Source organism: Salvelinus namaycush, chromosome 34, assembly GCF_016432855.1.
Source record: "Salvelinus namaycush isolate Seneca chromosome 34, SaNama_1.0, whole genome shotgun sequence".
Classification (NCBI taxonomy): domain Eukaryota; kingdom Metazoa; phylum Chordata; class Actinopteri; order Salmoniformes; family Salmonidae; genus Salvelinus; species Salvelinus namaycush.
In genome coordinates, this window is record NC_052340.1 from 12,330,766 (window position 1) to 12,350,727 (window position 19,962).

General features: G+C 45.6%; 1 protein-coding gene across 2 annotated transcripts in view; it reads right to left on the reverse strand.

The window, feature by feature from the left end:
- LOC120028814 (alpha-actinin-4) overlaps nt 1-19,962 on the reverse strand; it is a 46,580-nt gene that overhangs the window by 18,356 nt on the left and 8,262 nt on the right. For both annotated transcript variants that reach the window (XM_038974055.1, XM_038974056.1), the window contains exons 2-3: nt 845-959; nt 401-520 (exon numbers count right to left, since the gene is read on the reverse strand). In XM_038974055.1, the coding sequence (XP_038829983.1) occupies nt 401-520; nt 845-959 (235 nt within the window). The remainder of the gene's footprint in view (nt 1-400; nt 521-844; nt 960-19,962) is intronic.

The window sequence follows — 19,962 nt, forward strand, 5'->3', positions numbered from 1 at the left end:
CCTCGGTCTCGCCATTTGGTGGTGTAGGGTGGTAGGCTGCTGGTCCGGGTGGTGGGGGCTAGAGGGCTAAGCTGGAGCGATGACAACTGGGCTGTGTGTATCATGCAGTAGGAATGAGGAGTGGAGGCTGGCGGGGCCGTTTGTCATGATAGCTGGAGCAGAAAGGTCACTGTCACACCGTCAGAGTCAGACGCGCACAGCCGTTTCTCCTCCTGATTTACTGGCCTTGTGAAGGGCCTCTTGCCCCCTCCCCCTCAGCTCCCTCCCTCTCCAGCCAAATGCCTTTGCTCCCAAGTGGGAGATGTATTTGGCAGGATGCTGTGAGCTTTGGAGTTGTTTGTCAGTGCTCTCTGTGTGTGTGTGTATGCGCGCAGAGTGCTTGTGTGGTAGGTAAACTGACCCTCTGCGCCGATGGACACCAGCTTGACCCCCTTGCTGGCGATGTAGTCCAGCGCTTTGTTAACGTTGTTGATCTTGTGGACCCTCATCTTGCCTCTCTCGGGCTTAGGTAACCGTTCGCCTGTGGATGAACACACACGGACAAACAGGCAAACAAAATGCAGTGAGCCCAGTCCCATGACAAAAACAGCCCTTTCCACTGGCTCAGCAAAACAGACAGGCACAGTTCCTTTTAAAGTCACAGTATCACCCTTCACAGGGCTGCTAGTCAAAACAGACAACATCTACATGGCCAAAGCCATGGCCTATGACCAGACTACTTAGTTGAAAAGGTATCAAAAGAACAGGTGACACTAGTACTTTAGAGAGTCTGTTTCTGGCACCGCACTCTGTGGTAGTAGAGCTTGGTATGTGTTATGATGATCAAGACGATGGGCTGGCTCACCGGAGATGACCTCCAGCAGGAGCATGAGTTTGAGGCCATCCCTGAAGTCCTCCTCGATGTTCTCGATCTGCGTGCCTGCTTTCCTCAGGTGGGAGTTGCACCAGGCCGTGAACGTCTGGAGAGAGACAGGAAGTGAGATCAGAGAGGGCGGAAGCGAGGTCAAAGAGTGGTGTGACCTCACAGAGTGGTGTTGGAGGGCTAGGAGGAGGCCCTCTTTCTTCTGGTCTAACAAAAATTGGCTCATTCATCCACACTCCTCTCCCCTTTAACTATTACCCAGGTCAATGCATTCTCAGTCAACTTACCTAGTAATATAATTAAAAACAGACACAGGAGAAAACAGGAAGAGGGGGGGGGGGGGGGGGGGGGCTGAAGTTCCTCAGACAGTAGGCTACACGTGGCAGGAAGTGCACCATGATTGGTTGACATAATTCTGAGTAGAAGTGCTGATTTAGGATCAGGTCCTCCTGTCCATATAATCATATTCATTAGGATTTAAAAAAGGCAAAACGGATCCTATTTCAGCACTCCTACTCAGAGCCTCTTTGTGAATACAGGCCCTGATCTCTTCAACTAACACTAAGTATTTACCTGAGTGCTTTAGGGGATAGGTGAGTGAGCTGTAACGTTGATATACTGCAGTGTACGCTATCCTGGTCACATATCTGTTTGTACCATCATGTTAACTCATTGTCATGACAAACATGTTTCTGCGTTCAGAGACACATTCTTTAAAGGGCTCGCATGACACGGAGGTGACTTGATAGCACAAACAGATCCGGGACCAGGCTAACTGTACACATTCTAAAAACTAGACCAGCACCCACAATAAAATATATTCATGTTTTATCACCCCTACATTAAGTCACAAGGCACTTTCTAGTGACAAACAGTCATTGGAAAACACGTGTTTTGAATCTACTTATTTTGAAAACTTGTGGCACACACTATTCATTAGTGGAGGGTTAAAAATATTCTCCCCAAATTGCTGGTCTTTTTTTAAAAGGAAGAAAAATCTCACAGAGAAGGCAACTGAAATGTGAGCTAAATGGTGTTCCTTTCAGACTGGGCTATTCTTTATCAGAAATGGCATCATAAGAGGACCACTTGTGGTTCTTGGCTCTGTGTGTGTAGTAAACTGGAACATAGCTTCTGTAACACACACCAATACCAGTAAAACACACCGATTCCTGAGTGGGTCAAACAGTAGAGATAGGGGACACTAACCCTTACTCTTCTTGTCCAGAGTCAACGAGAACCAACATGGCGCCATTCAACCTCTCTGAGATACCGTTTGAAGACACCTTTTTGTCCCCCCCCCTTTTAACTTCTGTTCACAACCTCCACCTATCACCTTCTCCCCAAAAGCCTTGTTTCCCCAACTCAAAGTTGGGATCGGTCGACCCTCCCTCCCTAAAGGATAGGCATGGCCCGGCAGGGTGTTACGGTGTGTGTTGCGGTATGACAACATTATGACAGGGTGCTGGCCCTGCCTCTCCCCCCATTCCGAAGGGCTGCCACACAAAGGGCCCATTGAGCAGCATGTATATAATGAGTCCCGTCAGCCCGCTCCCTGCCTTCCAGCCCCTCACTCCCCTGCCTGCGCGAGACCCACAGGGACAGGGGAGGGGCAGGAGAGGAGGGCTGACACAAACATCCCCTGCCAACAATGCTCCCCCACGTTGCAGCTATCCATCAGCCTCCAACTGAGCAGGGATGTGGCACAGCACAGTACCATTAACATACAAAACAATGGCTAAAATCAACTCAGTTGATAATTACCAACACGACCATAGAGTAAACCAGGTCGCATTCAAATGACTCTACCTAGACACCAATAGCCTACATGATACAAAACCACCAGTTGAAAATAAATCTATTGTATTCTACTTCCTTGTGGTAACAGTGTTCAGCAACAACACTAGGCTACTAATAACCCTATGAGGCGCTAAGGCTCTGGCACCATATCCCAAACATGACGCCACACAGAGACACAGGTGTGTATCTCTAAGTCAGGAAGGGATTGGGCATGGCAGACCTGTCAGCTTTAACAATGGGATTTTACAACTCAGCGTCACTAGTCAAATAGTTTGCCCATCTATGGCCAGGTATGTGTTGGTTGAGAGTGTGCAGTACTAACAACTAGATGACACTATTCTTGTGGTGTTGAAGAACAGAGCAGGATCATTGCCACTCAAGACAGATCCTAGTAAAACACAGGTCAAGTGGATTACAGAATTCTCTGCGCTCTCAGTCTACAAACAATGACCTGGACAGACACACAGGGCAACAGCCAGGAGCAAACATTGTCTCAATATTGTTGGAGATAAAAGCCATGTGTTTTTTCTCTCCAAAGATACTTTCAGGGGTGGTATGGTATTCTCACCAGCTGGTATGTCCATGTTTGACTAACAAGGATCAAAATAACTCAGTTCTGCTCAGTTTGACCACAGCAACGGTCACCATCTTTGCGTCAGGGCTGAGCCTCACAGGTGTTAAGGGTAATGTAGATGGATAGCCCAGGTTTTAGACAACAAGGAGACAAACTACTCAGGTCTCTGCCTGCCGACCGACCGACCAGCAGCACCAGCACTCCCCGAGCAGGAATGCAAGGGAGACGCAAGAACCGACAACCCACATAGCCTACCTACACACCCATTTCTTCCTTCTGACACTTTCCCTGACGCCGCACGCAGCACCCTAGTCAAACATCTGCTTTTGTGACACACTCAACAGGTAAAAGGTGTGGCTGGCTGGCTGCAGCTAGAAAGAATGAGGTAGGCTCGCACACAATGTTATTGCACAACCGCCGTGCCTTCCCCATGACTACATTGCCATGGTGAAGACCCCCCCCCCCTCACCCCAACTGCTGTAATGAATGACAGCCTACCCAATCCCTCACTGATGAGTGCACTCTCTCATCACTCTCACAGTCAGTAACACTCCATCTCTCAGTCAGAAAACCAGACAGGCACCAACATGCAGCAGCAGGGCCAGCTTAGCTCTGGAAGCGTAGCTGGTAAATCAGTGGACCGTCTGCTAGCCGCTATGCCCCGACTGTGTGTTTATGTGGGAGAAATCAATATGGCCTGAGGGACAACGGCTGACGGGCCCAGTCAGGGACATGGACCGGGACCGGGGAGGGGGTGATACTGTGTGTTCTCAACTGTCACAAAGGTGAGGAAACCAGTGAACAGATTATGAAGTTAATATCGTCGTCATTATGATGACTGCTGCTGTATGAGGTGTGGAAGGGTGTTGTCATGGAGCTCCTGTGAGGATTTGGTCAGAGGCGACAGCAGAGGTGTGGGTCGTCCACCCCCGAGTGAGTACAGGAAGGGGGGTGGAAGGTAGCAGGCAGGTCTGGGAGTCAGTCAGCAACGCCTTGGCCGACACAAAGCCACCTATTCTTAGGCTACAGCTCAATTAGCTAGGTCTGCCTGGTGGCCAAGGCACTAGAGGTCTGTGAGATGCCCATTGTCTCACGCAGTAGTCGCATAATAACCACACTGTTCAAACGCACAGCAACGGGTAGCTCATTGTGCCTGTCCAACAGCACCACACGCCAGCCTATTTCACTAGTTGACTGCTAGGACTTTAAATTGTATTTTCCTGACAAGAGCACACAAAAACACACTTTGAGCAGGAGGAAGCTTGGTTATCCGACACCACTTCCATCAAGTTCAAGGGAGTTTGGCGACTGACTACTCGGACATTCCCGAGCCATACATGTATGGGAGAATGCTTTATGCGTATGGGCCCTGGTCAATGTTGGAGTGCTGATCTAGGATCACCCCCCAGAACGGGACCGCCGAGTGCCAAAGCCCGTAATTTTTTTTATCTGTCCTCGTTTGGAACACTCACTACAGAGTTCCAAACTGCCTCTGGAAGCAATTTCAGCACAATAACTGTTCGTCGGGAGCTTCATGAAATGGGTTTCCATGGTAGAGTATCCGCACACAAGCCTAAGATCCCCATGCGCAATGCCAAGCATCGGCTGGAGTGGTGTAAAGCTCGCCGCCATTGGACTCTGGAGTGGAAACGAGTTCTCTGGAGTGATGAATCACGCTTCACCATCTGGCAGTCCGACGGACGAATCTGGGTTTGCCAGGAGAACGCTACCTGCTCCAACGCATAGTGCCAACTCTAAAGTTTTGTGGAGGAGTAATAATGGTTCGGGCTTGGCCCCTTAGTTCCAGTAAAGGGCAATCTTAACGCTACAGCATACAATGACATTGTATATGACTCTGTGCTTCCAAATTTGTGGCAACAGTTTTGGGAAGGCTCTCACCTGTTTCAGCATGACAACGCCCCCATGCACAAAACAAGGTCAATACAGAAATGGTTTGTCGAGATCAGTGTGGAAGAACTTGACTGACCTGCACAGAGCCCTGACCTCAACCCAATCAAACACCTTTGGAATTAATTGAAAACGCCGACTACGAGCCTCCCAGAAGAGTGGAGGCTGTTATAGCAGCACAGGGGAGGACCATCTCAATATTATTATTTTTTATTTGACCTTTATTTAACTAGGCAAGTCAGAACAAATTCTTCTTTTCAATGACAGCCTATGAACAGTGCCTTGTTCAGGGGCAGAACAACAAATTTTTACCTTTGGGGTAAAAGCTCGGGGATTCGATCTTGCAACCTTTCGGTTACTAGTCCAACGCTCTAACCACTAGGCAACCTGCCGCCCCGCCCATGATTTTCAAATGAGAGCAGGTGTCCACATACTTTTGCTCATGTAGTGTAGCGAGGGAACCATGCAGAGCATCAGCACATCCGGAGGGGTGAGGTGTGGTTGCACTAAAATGCAAAAGCGCTGCCAGGGTTCGGTTTCCCAAGACAGAACCACTCTCCAGCCGAATGCATAAACCGCTGTTTGAACAATGTCAGCACTCTCTCAAGGTCAGCTCTACCATAGACAGTGACGCACCACTCCACCACCGTCTTCCATTCTTTTATCATGGACTCACTGCTCAATTCCCAAAATGTAATAAAGCAAGACAAAAAGCAACCTTGAGGGAATTGGATTCTTTGCTGGTCGTCATGTTTTTATTGCTGTAGGCCTTACCGTCCATGACTCTACCTACATAAAGCCGGTCTCCAGTCCAAACGCATGCATGGCCATAGTCTAGCTAGCTACCATAAGTAGTGAGCACTCATCCTCAACCATTTTCCCACAGACTTTCAGGTAGAGACTAGTTAAATGGTGGAGTAGTACATCCTTGGGCTGTACCCTATGACTGGCTCCCTCCCTGGCTCGGCCCCTATATTACAGAAGCCCTGGGCTGTTCCCTGCGACTGGCTCCCTCCCTGGCTCGGCCCCTATATTACAGAAGCCCTGGGCTGTTCCCTGCGACTGGCTCCCTCCCTGGCTCGGCCCCTATATTACAGAAGCCCTGGGCTGTTCCCTGCGACTGGCTCCCTCCCTGGCTCAGCCCCTATATTACAGAAGCCCTGGGCTGTTCCCTGCGACTGGCTCCCTCCCTGGCTCGGCCCCTATATTACAGAAGCCCTGGGCTGTTCCCTGCGACTGGCTCCCTCCCTGGCTCGGCCCCTATATTACAGAAGCCCTGGGCTGTTCCCTGCGACTGGCTCCCTCCCTGGCTCAGCCCCTATATTACAGAAGCCCTGGGCTGTTCCCTGCGACTGGCTCCCTCCCTGGCTCGGCCCCTATATTACAGAAGCCCTGGGCTGTTCCCTGCGACTGGCTCCCTCCCTGGCTCGGCCCCTATATTACAGAAGCCTTTAAAAGAGCATGCCCTGGTACCGATGTCGCTCTGCTCTCATTACCCCGTCAGGTCTGGACAAGTGATCATTAAAAACACACACACTTCGTGTGCTGACAAGCCATCACTAAAAGAGGAACTCGTCCGAGTACAGATTCTTATCCAGTGAGAAAGTGTTGTTTCAGTTTGTCAGTAGTAATGACCATTAGGGCAAACTGCTGTAAACAGAAGCTGATAAACAGGTCTGATAAATTAGAGTTTATCCTGACATCTCTAGTGGGCTTTCTTATGGTCGCCCGGCAAAACAGAGAGGAGGAGGAGGAGAGGAGGAAAAGGGGAAAGCGATTTGGTTGAGGTGTGAATATGATGCATTTAGGTACAATGTAACATGAGTGTCAAAGCCATCCAACATGAGTGACCCACACATGACCTCCACCTCATGTTATGTAATGGCTGTAGGCTACACCTCTAGTGGGGAAGAGTCTCAGATTGTGTCCCAATAAATCTCTCCTTCCTCCTGAGGTGCGGACTAGTTCACTACACCCCACAAAACATAAAAGCGTTGGATTGGTGGAGGCATGAGCTGGTGGGAGTTTCCTGTAATTTCTTATAAACAGGCCTTTTCTTTCAAATCCGAGAAGGGAAGTGAACAAGTGCACATTTTGGGAGGAAGGAGAGAATTGGGAGTGGGACACCACCTGTTCTGCACAGCAATGGTGGGCAGGAGAGTTGTCCCCAGGTCAGGTTGACTCAACTAGAGGAAGCACTGCCTAAAGAGAAGTAGTGAACTAGCAGTATTAGTGCTGCAGTCCTGTGTTGTTACTGGCCTTTCTTTTGAAGTCTCTTGCCACAGGGGGTACAACAGAGAGTAAATACCGGGGGCATATTTTGGACTTTGCACGCACTGTAGAAACTTCCAACAGAGGGAAGCACTGTTTATTTGTTGATTTATTTATGTAGCTTCCTGTCTTTGTGAGAGGCCGGGTTGGGTTTCACTGAGGGGGCTCTACCGCGCGGTTAACCCTTTCAGTGACCTGCCTATGGCCAGATCCTGTTACAAGCCAAGACCTGGGGAATGAGCCAGGCTGGGAGGAGAGGGGTACAGCTACAGCAGTACAGCAGCATAGGGCCACAGCCTACAGATCAGCAAGTCAACACTGACAGTGAGGACACACCATTGGGTAAATGTGGACTGTTGTGTGTCAATAGTAGTGCTCTCAGCACAGTCTGTTGCTTAATGTCAACTGACAATTAGCCTATACGTTGTGTCAATAGTCGAGTCTTAAACACCTGCAGCGCCCATGTTCAATACACAGACCAAATTAGACAACTTTATCTGACCACGGACACACACACACTTAACGTACATGCTGTAATTCTAGTTAGTGGTCTAGGATTTAGTTGGGCCGAGAAGGCAGTCCTAGGAGAATCTCAGCTACCTTAAAAGGATGACTGTAAAAGAGACACCAGACAGCGGTCACAGTGAGGAGAACAGGCCTAGTAGCATCCATTCAGCAGCAGCCCGGGGCATGTCTGGGTAAAGTATGTAGGCCACAGGCAGCTCAGCTGACACAGGAAATATGTCAGCCCACTCTAGCCTCCCCACTCAGTGAGAGGATAAGAGTGTTTAATGAGAGGCTGGGACTGTGGCAGTGACCTGCGAGGGAATCTTCCAGATGTGCACCGCTCCTTTGATCTGCGCTCCAGTTTAGCTCAGCTGAGAGGCTGGGTTAAACCAGCGAAGTGGAGGGAGAGTCCAGAGAGCCATCGAAGGAATGACTGTCATCTCAATTAGCATGTCAGGAATGCCAACTATGTCTATTGAGAGCAAACTTCTGAGGTGCGGCTGGTTTGGGTCATGACGTTTTGGGCAAGAATACAGAAAGAGAGCAGTGAGGCCAGAGAGGGCCAAGGCGTCAGAGGCGTGAACAGACCGGGACCTCACGACTGAACTGTGGTGGGGCAAAACTAGAGTAAAAAAAACAACACTAAAACGAGTCCACTTTCACCATTGTTATAAGTGATGCCATAGATGAAAGCTACCTACAAAAAAAGAGCCACGGTCATTTTCAAGGCCCAGTGCAGTCAAAAACATAATTTTCTTGTGTTTTATATACATTTCCACACGATAAGTTTAGAATAATCCTGTAAAAATTACAATGCCCTTTTGGTGTAAGAGCTGTTCGAAAAGACAGTCTGAAATGTCAGTTTTGGTGGGATGGAGTTATGGCCTGCCCAGTGACACCACCAGGTGGTAAATTAGTTAATAGACCAATAAGACAATTCCAAACCTCTCTGCCAATAACAGCTAGTTGTCCCCTCCCCACTCAGACCACTCCTATCAAAATTATTGCTTGAGAAATTGCTCTTCTTTCCTATTTTAAATTGGAAACAATCACAGTAAGGTACTTAAAAGATGCACTATGCAGAAATCACTCAACTACTTCCTGGTTGCAAAAATTCTAATTGTTCATCTAAACAGCTGTGAAATATATATATTTTTTAATTTAACCTTTATTTAACTAGACAAATTCTTATTTACAATGACAACCTACCGGGGAACAGTGGGTTAACTGCCTTGTTCAGGGGCAGAACGACAGATTTTTTACGTTGTCAGCTCGGGGATTCGATCCAGCAACCTTTACGGTTACTGGCCCAATGCTATAACCACTAGGCTACCTGCCGTCCCTGCTGAACCAAAAGTTGGGGGTCACTTAGAAATGTCCTTGTTTTTGAAAGAAAAGCTACTTTTTTGTCCATTAAAATAACATCAAATTGATTAGAAATACAGTGTAGACATTGTTTATGTTGTAAATGACTATTGGAGCTGGAAACGGCTGATTTATGGAATATCTACATAGGCGTACAGAGGCCCATTATCAGCAACCACCACTCCTGTGTTCCAATGGCATGTTGTGTTAGCTAATCCAAGTTTATCATTTTAAAAGGCTAATTGATCATTAAAAAAAACGTTTTGCAATTATGTTAACACAACTGAAAACTGTTGTTCTGATTAAAGAAGCAATAAAACTGGCCTTCTTTAGACTAGTTGAGTATCTTGAGCATCAGCATTCGTGGGTTCGATTACAGGCTCAATATGGCCCGAAACAAAGAACTTTCTTCTGAAACTCGTCAGTCTATTCTTGTTCTGAGAAATGAAGGCTATTTCATGCCAGAAATTGAAAATAAACTGAAGATCTCATACAACGCTGTGTACTACACCCTTCACAGAACAGCGCAAACTGGCTCTTACCAAAATAGAAAGAATGGGAGGCCCCGGTGCACAACTGAGCAAGAGGACAAGTACATTCGAGTGTCTAGTTTGAGAAACAGACGCCTCACAAGTCCTCAACTAGCAGCTTCATTAAATAGTACTCGCAAAACACCAGTCTCAACGTCAACAGTGAAGAGGCAACTCCGGGATGCTTGCCTTCTAGGCAGAATTGCAAAGAAAAAGTAATATCTCAGACTGGCCAATAAAAGATTAAGATGGGCAAAAGAACACAGACACTGGACAGAGGAAGATTGGAAAAAAGTGTTATGGACAGACAAATCTAAGTTTGAGGTGTTCGGATCACAAAGAACATTCGTGAGACGCAGAAAAAATGAAAAGATGCTGGAGGAATGCTTGACACCATCTGTCAAGCATGGTGGAGGCAATGTGATGGTCTGGGGGTGCTTTGGTGGTGGTAAAGTGGGAGATTTGTACAGGGTAAAAGGGATCTTGAAGAAGGAAGGCTATCACTCTATTTTGTAACGCCATGCCATACCCTGTGGACGGCGCTTAATTGGAGCCAATTTCCTCCTACAACAGGACAACGACCCAAAGCATAGCTCCAAACTATGCAAGAACTATTTAGGGAAGAAGCAGTCAGCTGGTATTCTATCTATAATGGAGTGGCCAGCACAGTCACCGGATCTCAACCCTATTGATCTGTTGTGGGAGCAGCTTGACCGCATGGTACGTAAGAAGTGCCCATCAAGCCAATCCAACTTGTGGGAGGTGCTTCAGATGTCATGTCATGGGTGATGTCATGGGGTGACATCTCTTCAGATTACCTCAACAAACTGACAACTAGAATGCCAAAGGTCTGCAAGGCTGTAATTGCTGCAAACTGAGGATCCTTTGACGAAAGTTTGAAGGACACAATTAGTATTTCAATTAAAAATAATTATTTATAACCTTGTCAATGTCTTGACTATATTTCCTACTAATTTTGCAACTCATTTCTTGACTATATTTCCTATTCATTTTGCAACTCATTTCATGTATGTTTTCATGGAAAACAAGGACATTTCTAAGTGACCCTAAACTTTTGAACGGTAGTGTATTTTCCATAACCACAAATGAAAGCTGGTGTACAAAACCAAAAGACGCAAAAACAAAAGACTCAAATCAAAAGGCATAGAAATAGCGCACATAGAAAAGATCTACCGCTTCTTAGACTTGCTTTCAATGAATGAAAGATCTACAACTCACATTTCTATGTGAATTTGGTGCGGTCGCCCAAAAAGCTATATTGTAGCTTTAATTGTTACCTAGAAATACATTGTTTTTTAAATGGCAGCATTGGATCTTTAAGAGACCGAGTCGGTGGGCAAATAAAACTGGTCTCCACAGCTCTTGCAGCCACTAGAGTTAGCAACCTTAGGCCCCCTAACTCTGTATTTGACATTATACTGCATTGCTACCAGCCTCACACCACCCGTTCACAAACACCTCAACTTGGCTAATCAGCTGCCCGCAAATCATGGGGGGGGGGGCATCCTTTAGTCTAAATCCAGGAAGGAGATTGTCTTGATATGAATCATTAGGGATGATAGAAATGTATCAGCGTAACACCGCCACAGCTAACAAACTTAGAAACCAGAAAACTCAGTCAATCTTAGCGTGATACTCCACATTGGTGCATCTATGTGCAGTAAATAACTGAGCTCACTTCAAGATAAGATGGGGATAGTCATGTTTGTTCATGGTTTCATGACGAATAGCAACCTTTACACTACTACTGACGTGTTTGCCAAGGAAATGCTCTCACGGCCGCACATGGATCCCGATCACTTTCAGAGAAAATGCCAAATGTAAACCCATCCAGCCTGTCAGGAAAGGAGATAAAGAGTGTGCAGACTAAATAGAGTGCTCCAGACATCTTTTTGGCAGTTGGCTTAGGGGAAGACTGTGCCTTTCCCATTCAAACCACCTGAAAGCTACCAACTCACATTCCAGACTCAACTAAGACATGGACACCTATAAATACATGGGGTATAATGCCCAAATAAATCACAGGTCAGATGGAGAGATACTGCGACAGGGTTCACATGTTAAATGTAGGGGGCATGACAGGTCCGGAAAGAAATGGAAAATTAAATTAAAGGGTTTCCTTCCTTCCCAAATTCTCCTCCCCTACGCAGAGACGAGCTCTTAAGGATTGTGCCTTATCCTGATTCTTAAAATGGCATTGTGGGGCATCAAACATGAGATAAGGATCCCTTTCAGTCTCCTCCCAGTTCGAGGCCAACGCCTGGAAACACAACCATTGAATCCCACACAATGGAGGCATGCAGACAGACCTCTATTGAGCACATCCAGACCATAGTCTGTGGCCCACACATTCTGATAGACAATGATTTATGGAAAGTATTCTTCACCCGTTTATACTCTTCCGTATCAGTTAGTAGTCATAAAACTGCATGCATGTCAATTATGTACCATCAGAGTATCAAAATGGAACTTGACCATTTAGGCATGGAAAGAAATTGCTTGAAATTAGAAATGACCTTCAGTGAGTTTGCGGTTGTACTGCGAGACCTTTGAGTAAGTTACATATGCCAGACTTCGGGCCACCCCCAAAGAAGTTTATTTGCTTTCCAGAAGCTCTTTCGCCACGTTTTGACCTTTAATAACAAAGCAGCAGTTCAGCCAATAACAAAATAAGCTGATGTCATTACATGGCTCTGTGAGTTAGTCACAATCTGGCAGCCCCAGAGAGGTATTGGCAGTTATCATCGTTAACCCTTTGTATTGGCCTTGGTGAAGTAATTGCATCATTTTAGGGATATGCATGTCTGTGCTGGGTTGGAGGAAAAGCTGTCAAATGCTGCCAAACAGGGAGGATGTGTACTGTGAGGAGTCACCCAACAGGTGCTTTGATATTGCTTAGGTCAGTCTGAATTCCCTGCAGCATCTGAGTAAGCAGTGATGGAGGACAGCATCAAATGGGGCTGGTCACCATAATGATGACACAGCCTTCCCACATAATGTATCCACCTATGCAGGTTTACCCTACTGTGGGCTAGACAATGATGGGAGGATGGGTGACAACTTAACTTCTCTAGGATAGGGGGCAGCATTTTCAAGTTTGGATGAAAAGCGTGCCCAGAGTAGACTGCCTCCTACTCAGTCCCAGATGCTAATATACGCATATTATTATTAGTATTGGATAGAAAACACCGAAGTTAAGAAAACTGTTTGAATCATGTCTGTGACTATAACAGAACTTATTATTTGGCAGCCAAAACCCTAAGGACAAACCATTCAGATTTTTTTTTTTTTTTTTTTAGATCACTGTTTTCAATGTGTTTTCATTGGGAATCCAGATTTCTAAGGGACCTTCCTGCAGTTCCTATCGCTTCCACTGGATATCAACAGTCTTTAGAAATTGGTTGAGGTTTTTCCTTTGAGAAATGAAGAAGTAGCCATGTTCAGAATGAGGCTCCAGTGAAGGGTACTGTTTGTTAGAGGCGCGTGACCAGAAAGCATGCTACACATTGTTTTCCTCCGGTATTGAACACAGATCATCCCGTCTTCAATTTTATTGATTATTTACATTAAAAAATACCTAAAGTTGTATTACAAAAGTAGTTTGAAATGTTTGGACAAAGCTTACAAGTAACTTTTGAGAAATTTTGTAGTCACGTTGTGCAAGTTGGAACCAGTGTTTTTCTGGATCAAACGTGCCAAATAAATTGACATTTTGGATATATATATCGACGGAATTAATCGAACAAAAGGATCATTTGTGATGTTTATGGGACATATTGGAGTGCCAACAGAAGAAGCTCGTCAAAGGTAAGGCATGAATTATATCTTTATTTCTGCGTTTTGTGTCGCGCCGGGAGGGTTGAAATTTGATGGTCTGTGATTGTTAGCTGGGGTGCTATCCTCAGATAATAGCATTGTTTGCTTTCGCCGTAAAGCATTTTTGAAATCTGACACGTTGGCTGGATTCACAAGTGTAGCTTTAATTTGGTATATTGAATGTGTGATTTCATGAAAGTTTCATTTTTATAGTAATTTATTTGAATTTGGCGCTCTGCATTTTCACTGGATGTTGGCCAGGTGGGACGCTACCGTCCCACATATCCCAGAGAGGTTAAGGGTGTGGTTCCATCCGTCACTCAAACTACTAGAGAATTTTTTGCTAATCGAATCTATGACAATTGAGTTGTTTATTCAAGGAATTTTTTGTTTATTACCAGAAAACAACACTATTTGAGTAACGTTATGAATGAGACAGTGTAAATATGTTATTTTCTGATATCCTCTGTACTAAGTCACAGCATCTCCTTCTCTGTAGTGGCTTACCAGAGCAAAAAGCAGTCCAACCAGAGTGGCTGCTGACCTTTTCCGCCTGGCCATTGAAAGGGGAAGCCATTACAAAGAGAAACAAGAAGTGCAGGACAGTGAAGAACAGCTGAGGGGTGAATACAGCAACCACAAGCACTCTAAACAATGCAACTGTGGTCATCTGAGTAGCAACCACATGAGTGGGAATCAACCCAACTATGAGTAGGATGTTCCTCAAACCGGTAGTTCTCACTTTACTCAGCCAGGCATGAGGTATTTCAAACTTAATCCGCAGACTCAATGTAACCAAACAGGGTGCTCGGTTGGTAAAACTACCTCCTCTGCATTGGCCCACATGACCACTCCAGCAGCCAACACCATCAGTAAAGCTGGCCAAGATTGTGGGGGTGACTGCTGTCTGTTTGACACCTACACAGAACTTCTTCTCAGTGTGTGTGGCCAAGCGACAGCACATTTTTAACAGGTTACTGTGAACTTGATGCTGCCCTTGTCCCAGACATCTCAACATTGAACTGGAGTACCAATGAGTCATTCGGTCAAAGACAGAGGATTATGGGGGAGGATAGTCATTTCCTCAAATCAAATGGGTGTAGCTGGAATAAGCGCTGTCCTAAAACAAAGGCAACAGTCCTAACTTCATGACTCCAACTCCACTTCGATGTAAGAACAAGCAGAAATGTTCGGTGGGAACGCTGGCATTTGTGCCCAGCTGAACTTGCTTAGGTAATCATTCTTGGGACTCGTTTCACAGCATTGGTGGGAGAAAGAGAGAAAGAAGAGAGAGAGAGAAAGAAGAGAGAAAGGGGAGCGTGACATTTCTGCTTTATTCCAAACATTCCCACTGGGGCAGGTGTGTAGCTCTGGCCTCAATAGCCTGCACCTCATCTGCTCTAAATCTGTAACCTCCTCCTTGTGAATGCTCGTTTGAAATCACCAAAAATACGTTGAGACCAAAGCCTTCCGGCAGTGGAATAATCAATCATAAATACCTTTCTCATTAACATTAAGTCAGGCAAAGGTTTTAAGAACAAGGACGAAAACCAGAATGTGACAGAGGGGAAGGGGAGGGGTATTTGTAGAAAACCTTTGAAAAGGCAGGAACAAAATCCAATGTGGAGGAGAGAGAGGGAAAGAGGGAGCATGAGCCTGAGAAAATGTGACCAAACGAGAAAGGCAGGCTGGCCCAGTAGCCAGCATTGTCACATTAACTGCCTCTTCCTGTCGTTGCCTGCCTCTCGCACTCGTTGCCTTATAAGGCAACAGATTTAACTGCCTGTCACTGTGGTGATGTAACAGCTTACCACCAAGTGCACCACCCCCCGCCGCGCGCACACACCAGTGGTTTTTTTAAACACCTTGGGGGGGGGGGGACATTTCTCAGACAGAAACATTTGTTCCAAAATTGGCTAGCATCTTAAAGTGACAATCCCACATCCTTTCACAACATTTCTGTCCCTGATGTGTTTGTTTGATCTAATGTGTGTGAATGTGAACCACCACCCCAACCCTCCTAACCCGCCCCCACCTCCAACAGACATTCCACAACCAACCTGGCCCTTTATGACTCACAGCCCTACGTGTCTGACACACACACAGCAGGCTCTCACTCACACTCAAAATGGATGCCAAAACACAGGCATATACAAACAGTTAGACACACACACACACAATGCAAAGATTCTTGCTTAACTATTGTCCAAATGGCCATTGTCTAATCAGACCCATACACAGTTGAGAGCAGAATCACATAACTCACCCAACATGTAAACATCCAAGCAACCTTTTCTAAACAGAAACACTGATCCCAAACATTATGAATACTAGGAGGGGGAGAACACCTCACCAGACAATCAGGGGGTGGGACAGGTGATGTGGTGAGAGTGGGAGGGAGCCCTGGAGCTCAGCCCCTCTGGAGCCATGCAGAGGGGGGGAGGGCAGACCGAGCCCCTTCAGAACCCACCCGGCACAGGATCTCTGGCTCGGCCACAGCCCACATCACTGACATAGGAGAGTGACTGACTGCGACCCACTTCACCAGCCTCCCCATCTACCACCCCTCCCCGGGGTTCTCCACTGCTGCATCATGTCAAACATGTACACATTAGAGGTCGGCCGATTAAAAATCAGCAAGGCCAATTAATTATGGCTGATTTCAAGTTTTCATAATCGGTATTTTTGGACGCTGATTACGGCCGATTACATTGCACTCCACGAGGAGACTGCATTGCAGGCTGACCACCTGTTACGTGAGTACAGCAAGGAGCCAAGGTAAGTTTCTAGCTAGCATTAAACTTATCTTATAAAAAACAATCAATCTTAACAATCACTAGTTAACTACACATGGTTGATGATATTACTAGTTTAACTAGCTTGTCCTGCGTTGCAAATAATCAATGAGGTGCCTGTTAATTTATCATCACAGCCTACTTCGTCAAACGGGTGATGATTTAACAAGAGCATTCGCAAACAAAAGCACTGTCGTTGCACCAATGTACCTAACCATAAACATCAATGCTTTTCTTAAAATCAATACACAAGTATATATTTTTTTAAACATGCATATTTAGTTAATATTGCCTGCTAACATGAATTTCTTAACTAGGGATATTGTGTCACTTCTCTTGCATTCAGTGCAAGCAGAGTCAGGGTATATGCAACAGGTTGGGCCGCCTGGCTCGTTGCGAACTGTGTGAAGACCATTTCTTCCTAACAAAGACCGTAATTAATTAGCCAGAATTTAACAATTATTTAGAAAAAGATTTAACCTTTATTTAACCAGGTAGGGTAGTTAAGAACAAGTTCTCATTTACAACTGCGACCTGGCCAAGATAAAGCAAAGCAGTGCGACACAGAGTTACACGTGGAATTAACAAACCTAAAGTCAATAACACAATAGAAAAAAAAGTATATGTACAGTGTGTGCAAATGAGGCAAGATAAGGGAGGTAAGGCAATAAAGTGGCGAAATAATTACAATTTAGCAATTAAACACTGGAGTGACAGATGTGCAGAAGATGAATGTGCAAGTAGAGATACTGGGGTACAAAGGAGCAAAAAAATAAATAACAGTATGGGGATGGAGTAGTTGGATGGGCTATTTACAGATGGGCTATGTACAGGTGCAGTGATCTGTGAGCTGTTCTGACAGCTGGTGCTTAAAGTTAGTGAGGGAGATATGGGTCTCCAGCTTCAGTGATTTTTGCAATTCGTTCCAGTCATTGGCAGCAGAGAACTGGAAGGAAAGGCGACCAAAGGAGGAGATGGCTTTGGGGATGTCCAGTGAAATATACCTTCTGGAGCGCGTGCTGGAGGTTGTTGCTATGGTGACCAGAGTGCTGAGGTAAGGCGGGGCTTTACCTAGCAGAGACTTAGATGACCTGGAGCCAGTGGGTTTGGCGACGAATATGAAGCGAGGGCCAGCCAACGAGAGCATTCAGGTCGCAGTGGTGGGTAGTATATGGGGCTTTGGTGACAAAACGGATGGCACTGTGATAGCAAATTGGATGCAGTCTGAGTAGAGTGTTGGAGGCTATTTTGCAAATGACATCACCGAAGTCAAGGATCGGTAGGATAGTCAGTTTTACGAGGGCATGTTTGGCAGCATGAGTGAAGGATGCTTTGTTGCGAAATAGGGAGCCGAGTCTAGATTTAATTTTGGATTGGAGATGCTTAATGTGAGCCTGGAAGGAGAGTTTACAGTCTAGCCACACACCTAGGTATCAACATTGAAGGTTGTGCAATGTAACAGCAATATTTAGACTTAAGGTTGCCACCCGTTCGATAAAATACGGAACGGTTCCATATTTCACTAAAATAATCAACGTTTTTTTCTCTCGAAATGATAGTTTCCGGATTTGATCATATTAATGACCTAAGGCTCGTATTTCTGTGTGTTTATTATATTATAATTAAGTCTAAGATGTGATATTTGATAGAGCAGTCTGACTGAGCGGTGGTTGGCAGCACCAGGTTCGTAATCATTCATTCAAACAGCACTTTCCTGCATTTGCCAGCAGCTCTTCGCAATGCTTGAAGCACAGCTCTGTTTATGACTTCAAGCCTATCAACTCCCGAGATTAGGCTGGCAATGCTAAAGTGCCTATAAGAACATCCAATAGTCAAAGGTATATGAAATACAAAATGGTAGAGAGAGAAATAGTCCTATAATAACTACAACCTAAAACCTTAACTGGGAATATTTACGACTCATGTTAAAAGGAACCACCAGCTTTCATATGTTCTCATGTCTGAGCAAGGAACTTAAATGTTAGCTTTTTTACATGGCACATATTGCACTTTTACTTTCTTCGCCAACACTGTTTTGCATTATTTAAACCAAATTGAACATGTTTCATTATTTATTAGAGATAAAATTGATTTTTATTTATGTATTAAGTTAAAAGTGTTCATTCAGTATTGTTGTAATTGTCATTTTTACAAATATATAAAAAAAAATATTTTTATTTATTTAAAAATCGGCCAATTAATCGTTATCGGCTTTTTTGGTCCTCCAATAATCGGTATCGGTGTTGAAAAATCATAATCGTTCGACCTCTAGTACACACTTAAACCCCGCCCCTCCACCCGGTCTAAGAGTATTTGATTCAATGAGCCCGTCTCAGATTGACTCCCACAGAGTCAGTAGGCCTGGGGTGCTAAGCCAGGGGGGGGGGGTGTACCACCATACATGCAGGTGGGGGATATCACAAGGCCGTTGAGTGTAATCCCCTGTTAATGACTTTCGTAATGCACTAGAGCCCCCCCCCCCTGCTGCTTGGACCAGTCCTATGTTAGCATCGGATACTGATATGTTCGCATTCTTACATGCTGGAAATGAATTACACTGGCCTAGTCCATAAAGAGCATGGTAGTAGAGCAATGCCAAAGACTTAGATGTGTACAGCTCAGAGAGAGACTGAACAAGATCATACCAACAACAATTAAGAGTGGTACTGCATGGCACACAAGCAAAGCATGAAATCTATGACAAGTTTCCAACGTATTACACGGCGACCACAGAACAACACACTGTTCTTCTCATCGGTGGTGTGAACGCTTGCACATTGAGGCGTTCATTCACACATCTGTCTGTCTGGGGCTACGCTGCTGCAGGTCGTTAGGCTTTCCAGTACACTGCTGCAGTGGAGGGCCCCTGTACAGAGCGCTCTTTGTTAAAATCGCTCTCGTTTAAGAATGCCTTTGGGGGCTTTGATTCGATTTGTCAGAGAGATTGTCTGGTGCACTTCCCTGGCCTGCACGGCTCTGGGGAAGGAGAACAGATGCAGGCAGTTGGGTGATTCCCCGGTGAGTATAGGAGAGGAAGGATTCACTGGGGGGAAACATATCTAAACTCAGCAAAAAAAAGAAACGTCCCTTTTTCAGGACCCTGTCTTTCAAAGATCATTCGTAAAAATCCAAATAACTTCACAGATCTTCATTGTAAAGGGTTTAAAACACTGTTTCCCATGCTTGTTCAATGAACCATAAACAATTAATGAACATGCACCTGTGGAACGGTCGTTAAGACACTAACAGCTTACAGACGGTAGGCAATTAAAGTCACTTATGAAAACTTAGGACACTAAAGAGGCCTTTCTACTGACTCCGAAAAACACCAAAGATGCCCAGGGTCCCTGCTCATCTGCGTGAACGTGCCTTAGGCATGCTGCAAGAGGCATGAGGACTGCAGATGTGGCCAGGGCAATAAATTGCAATGTCCGTACTGTGAGAAGCCTAAGACAGCACTACAGGGAGACAGAACGGACAGCTGATCGTCGTCGCAGTGGCAGACCACGTGTA